Below are 2,307 nucleotides of genomic sequence, written 5' to 3' on the forward strand. Positions count from 1 at the left end.
AGTACATGTGATACAGTCCTGTACACACGGTCCCTGGAGAGCATTGTTGTAGAAGCAGTGTTTTCGGACGTGATCTTAGAACACAGGCATAGTAGAGCTCAAGGGGATTTGTTCACCTTGGTCATAACATGAGGTTAGTTTAAGCTTATTACAGTACTTACAATCAGTGACTGAAATTTTGTGTTTTAACTGTTTAAATAAATATGTACTTTAAAACAAAAAAAACTTGCTCTATATTCTGTTTGCTTTTGAACCGCTTTATCGATAGTTTTTCAGTGTTAATTGACTACTTCATTTTCCCTTGCTTGTAGAACTTCAGTAACACCAAAAACTATCTGCCTCCAGAAATGAAATCGTTTTTCACTCCTGGAAAAGTACGTCTTGAAAAGCACTTCAATTTTTATTACGTGGTAGTTTGTTTTAGTTAGTATGCTAATTGGCATAATTATGCTATTTTGTATTTCTTTAAAAATGTGTATATCTCAAGGTAGAAAAAATAATCATTATATATTTTATTGACTAGTACAAAAATGATTTCGTTTACTATATACAAGCTAGATGCAAGCTGATATACACAAATTTAATTTTTAGCTTTGTAATAAAGCCCAGGAGATTTTGATTCTTAGACTTCTTAATTCTAACACCAAGATCGAAGTCTTAAAATAAAAAGGTGTCGTCTTATGTCTTTCTGTCACGAGAGTCCGTCTTCTTTGGTTGCCGCCGACTCTTCCTTTCTTTTGTTCTCCCTTTCTGTGTGAGCCTTGTCCTCCGCATAACTGAGAAACGGAACTGCTGTGCTGTCGGTGTTGCTTTTAATTTGTGCAAGTGATACCTGTTTTCCTTAAGGATAGGTACATTTTTCATGATTTGTATATAAACACTTTGACAGAGATGTTGTTTATGTCAATAACATGTAAATTTATTTTAGTTTTAATTAAATAGAGACGTGCATTTCTCGTTTCAGCCTAAGACAACCAACGTTCTCGGCGCCGTTAACAAGCCACTGTCATCAGCAGGCAAGCAATCCCAGACCAAGTCGTCACGCATGGAGACTGTGAGCAACGCCAGCAGCAGCTCAAACCCCAGCTCTCCTGGCAGGATAAAGGGGAGGTGCGTGCATAAAATAGCACACTTTACATTTAGGGATTCCAGCAAGGCCGAGAGATCTAAAATAATTTGAAGAGATTACTGTCGGTTAATGGAAATCAGTGCATATCTTAGTGTTTACATGTAGCGTTGGTAGCCAGTTCCAAGTTCATGTGTTGTTGCTTGCTCGTTTTAGGTAGATGCTCAGTCTCAGCCTTTCATACTTTGGTTTGTTTGGACAACCTGTGGGAGTAGGCGTAAACTAGTTTGCAACCTAAGTGTCCAGCGATTGTAACGCTGTTAAATCGTAGTACACTGGTTCGCTGGCACACAATGTAGTCATTTAGAATGACGGCCTAAGAGCGGGCGGGGAGGAGTTTCTCCGTACATTACCGAGTGCAGAAAGCAAACTACAGGACAGTGTTATGGTATCTTCCCCAATTTTTAAAAGAGGTTTGTATTTATATCTGCTTGTATATGCATAGAAAGGTTTTGAATTAATACGCAATACCTTACCCATGTTTATGGTAATCTACTGTAAGAGGGAGATAATTTTATACTCGTTGGTGTAGTTTGGATTTCTTTTTACCATGTACATGTATAAACTTTGTTAAAAAAAAGTTTTTAAAACGAACTTTCAAACTGTGCTCTTATAGGAGTTGTTTTTTGTTTTTTAAAGAAAGAAAAAAAATGCTTCACACTCTCACTACTTTTAACACAAGTGCTTAGCGTACCATTTGTTAGCAGCAGAGCATTACACAGGACTAAACTGCTGCGACTGATTTTACTGTTATTCTGGAAGACCATGCTGTCTGTTGGCGTTGTTCATAACCAGTCAGTAACGAAAGGAGGAGATATTCCAAAATGTATGATCACTTTCTTTGTAATGAACAGATTGTTTAATGATATAGAGTACATTAGAGATAGAAGAAGCAACTACATCTGTTAATTATTGTTTAAGATCCTCCTGTATTCATGCCCAATATTACTGGCTACCGCCCAAGTGGCCCTTCAGCTAGATTCGTCAGTTGATGACCTCATACCTAACATGGCCAAAAACATTTCCATCAGCTCGTTTCCTATATGACTGGTTTCTCTCCTGAGTTCCCTGTTATAACTGAAGATGATCTAACTCACCAGGTCATCTAGGCTGAGAGGCTCACAGTTGTCCTGAGTTCCCCATTATAACTGAAGATTATCTAACTCACCAGGTCATCTAGG

At 37.9% G+C, this 2,307-nt stretch overlaps 1 protein-coding gene across 7 annotated transcripts in view; it reads left to right on the forward strand.

Moving 5' to 3' along the window:
* PDS5B (PDS5 cohesin associated factor B) overlaps nt 1-2,307 on the forward strand; it is a 122,547-nt gene that overhangs the window by 102,828 nt on the left and 17,412 nt on the right. For 6 of the 7 annotated variants that reach the window (XM_023740348.1, XM_023740350.1, XM_023740349.1 and 3 more), the window contains 2 exons: nt 312-374; nt 965-1,110. In XM_023740348.1, the coding sequence (XP_023596116.1) occupies nt 312-374; nt 965-1,110 (209 nt within the window). The remainder of the gene's footprint in view (nt 1-311; nt 375-964; nt 1,111-2,307) is intronic. The other variant, XM_023740355.1, reaches the window with a different exon arrangement.

The sequence above is a fragment of the Trichechus manatus genome, unplaced genomic scaffold (assembly GCF_000243295.1).
Source record: "Trichechus manatus latirostris isolate Lorelei unplaced genomic scaffold, TriManLat1.0 scaffold00153, whole genome shotgun sequence".
Classification (NCBI taxonomy): domain Eukaryota; kingdom Metazoa; phylum Chordata; class Mammalia; order Sirenia; family Trichechidae; genus Trichechus; species Trichechus manatus.